We start from the raw sequence: 2849 nt of genomic DNA, 5'->3' as shown, positions 1-2849 counted from the left end.
GAAAAAAAAAACAAACCCACAAAAACCAACAAACCCAGCACTTTACCGGAAGAGGAATCATGCCAGTTTGACCCAGCATCTGGAATCAGGTCAGTTTGACCCAGCATCTGTATAGCTCATGCGCTTCAGCAGGGCTTTTTGGCACTTATATCTAATAGCTGATTCAATCAGCTATTAGATAAAAGTGCCAAAAAGCCCTCCTTGAAGTATGTGAGCTATACAGATGCTGGGGAGCCAGGTCAAACTGATGAGATTCCTCTTCTGGGTATGTGTTGCATTTGGTGCAGGGGTGCAATGAACTGAAACGAAAGTAAGTTCTGTGCGAGTTTTTTTCCATGTCTGTAAACATTGTATCCAATTAGAAGACAAAAGTCATTTTTCTGGATGAAAAAATTGATAAGTAAATCATGAGGGAACTATCAAATTTTGCAAGCAATAGTTTTCTAGAAACAGCTTTTTTTTTAGGCAAGAGAAAAACGGACCTCATACCTGTCAAAAGAATCTGTGGCTACTTTGTAGAGGTAAATAAAAAGTTTACTGCAATGCCTTAGCATGGGTGACACAGAGTCCATGGAAATTAGGTCATCCTCCAATAGTCTTTGAAATAGCTGTGTATTTGACGGGAAGACATTCAAGGGACTTATTTTTCTTGAGTCTGAGAAGCAGCCAAGTAATCGGACAGCATCTGCCAGCTTTTCATACTGGATCTCTGTTTTGAAGAAGTGAGAGTTGGCTGGTTCATAGCGCATCGCTGCAGTCAATGTGCAGAACACAGTGTGAAGCAGTTCAAACACTTGATTCTGGTTTACTCTCTCCCAGCCATTCTTAGGGGGTGAGCACAAGGACCTTTCCATAGCAACAAGTAAAGATGTGACGTATACAAATCCACCAACTTTTCTAAAAACAGTTCTTGTGCGGTGACTCTCTCTCAGTACTGAGAGCAGGGCCTAGAGGTATTAAAAAAAAAGCAAAAATAGTAGGCATTATTAACAATAACTTAAAGCAAGACAAATATTTTCTATTTATTCTGCTAGTACACTTAGTGAAACACTACCATAATAAAAATATATATAAAAGCAGTAACAGAAACTGACACTTACAGATTTAAGAACCACCCCCCGGACGAAGCACTGCGTTACTTCAACCTGGCCCTGCAGCATCTGTAAAGATTGGGCAATGCAGGGGGGCTTTTTGGTGCTTTTAGCTAAAGCTGATTCAATCAGCTATTAGAGAAAAACACCAAAATGCCCCACTAAAGCACCTGAACTTTACAGACATCGGATGAGCTGGGTTGAAGTAACCAACTGCCTCTTCTGGGCATGTGTGGGGCTCAGTGCGGGAATGCACCAAGTTTAAAGTAAACTGCCACTGTGAGGGGAGGGGTTTTTTTACATCACAAGCACCCTTTGTGTACTGTCCAAACTCATAACAGCCCCTAACCCAAAAAGCTAGCTCAGGGCTGTCCAACATGAAAGCCTTTGGGGGCTACACTAGTGGTGGCTACATGGGCCACAGCAGGTATGCTGTGCAGATGCTCCCCGCAAATCAACTGCTGCACCACATGGACACACAGAGCCCTGCTGCCTCTCATGCAGCCCTGGACTTCCTCTCAACTTTCTATACCGCTGCGCCGCCCCTCTCCCTAGGGTGAAGGCAGGAGTGGAATCAGCCCAAGAAAGAAGACAGCTTGGAGACTCCTGCTGCACACAATGAAAGGAGCAGTGGACCTGTGAGAGCCTAGGGCAGTGGTTCCCAAAGTGTAGGTCACAACCCCAAATGGGGTTGCAACATCAGCAGATGAAGTTGCGGGGGCGGGGGGCTGTGGGTTGGGAGCGTGGGGCCCTACTGAAGAAATGAAGTCAGGCTGAGAAAATGGGGCCATAAATGGGGTCATGCTGAGGAAAAGTTTGCGAAGCACTGGCCTAGGGGCTGCACATTAACTCCTTGTGGGCCACATGTAGACCATGGGCTAGCAATTAGGACAGTCCTGCATAGATGATTAAATATATAATGCAGAGTGGAAAAAAGGAAGCAGCCCCATTTCATAGATGGGAAAAGATGGTAAATAAGAGATTAAGGGCTCTGCATAATGTAATACACAAGTGACAGCCTGTGCAAGCTAAAATACTGATCAAAGAGTCTCCACTCAGTGCCTTCATTGTGTAATGTATCAAGACAGACTAGAGACAACTCACACCAAGCTTCAGATGTCACTACTGGCAAGGCCTTACCTGGAGCATTATGGCCAGTTTTGGACTCTACACTCCAGCAAGGTATGGACAGTTTGAAAGAGTCCATCAGAGCATAGATGATTAGAGGCCAGGGAAGCAAGACTTATGAGGAAAGGCTGAAAAAACTAGGGTTATTTAGTTTGCAGAACAGAAGACTGAGGAGGTATTTGACAACAGGCTTCAAATACCTGAAGAGCAATCAGAGAAGATGGAGATGGGCTTATTTTCTGTGGCCAACGGGGACAAGACTAAGAACAATGGCCTCAAGCATCAGCAGAGGAAAATTAGGTTGGAGATTAGAAGGAACTTTCTGACTATGGGGGTGGTCAAGTATCAGAAAAGGCTATCTACACTAGTTGTGGAATCTCCATCCTTGCAAAATTTCAAATGCAGGTTGGACAGTCACTTGGCTGGGATGGTTAGTCAGGGGCTATCCTTCCTCAAGCAGGGATCAGGACTAGATGACCTTGTGAGGTCCCTTCCAGCCCTACTGTCCTGTGACCCTTTGACTTTGGCATTCAGCCTTAACTACTACAGCAGTAAATTTAAGATTTCAAGCTCAATTTTTAGATTTAGAAAGACAAAGCTGTTTTCTAAGGAAGTGGGGGGGGGGGGGGG

General features: G+C 44.7%; 1 protein-coding gene across 1 annotated transcript in view; it reads right to left on the bottom strand.

The window, feature by feature from the left end:
• The window catches only part of WDFY3 (WD repeat and FYVE domain containing 3), a 258223-nt gene that overhangs the window by 184045 nt on the left and 71329 nt on the right, over positions 1–2849 (bottom strand). The window contains exon 10 of the mRNA XM_019525884.1: positions 490–947. Coding sequence (XP_019381429.1) covers positions 490–947 — 458 coding nt within the window. The remainder of the gene's footprint in view (positions 1–489; positions 948–2849) is intronic.

The sequence above is a fragment of the Gavialis gangeticus genome, unplaced genomic scaffold, assembly GCF_001723915.1.
Source record: "Gavialis gangeticus isolate Ggan-Ray unplaced genomic scaffold, GavGan_comp1, whole genome shotgun sequence".
In the NCBI taxonomy this organism is placed as follows: Eukaryota; Metazoa; Chordata; order Crocodylia; family Gavialidae; genus Gavialis; species Gavialis gangeticus.
Note: the sequence above shows the minus strand (reverse complement) of the source record. Positions and strands in the feature narration are given on the sequence as shown.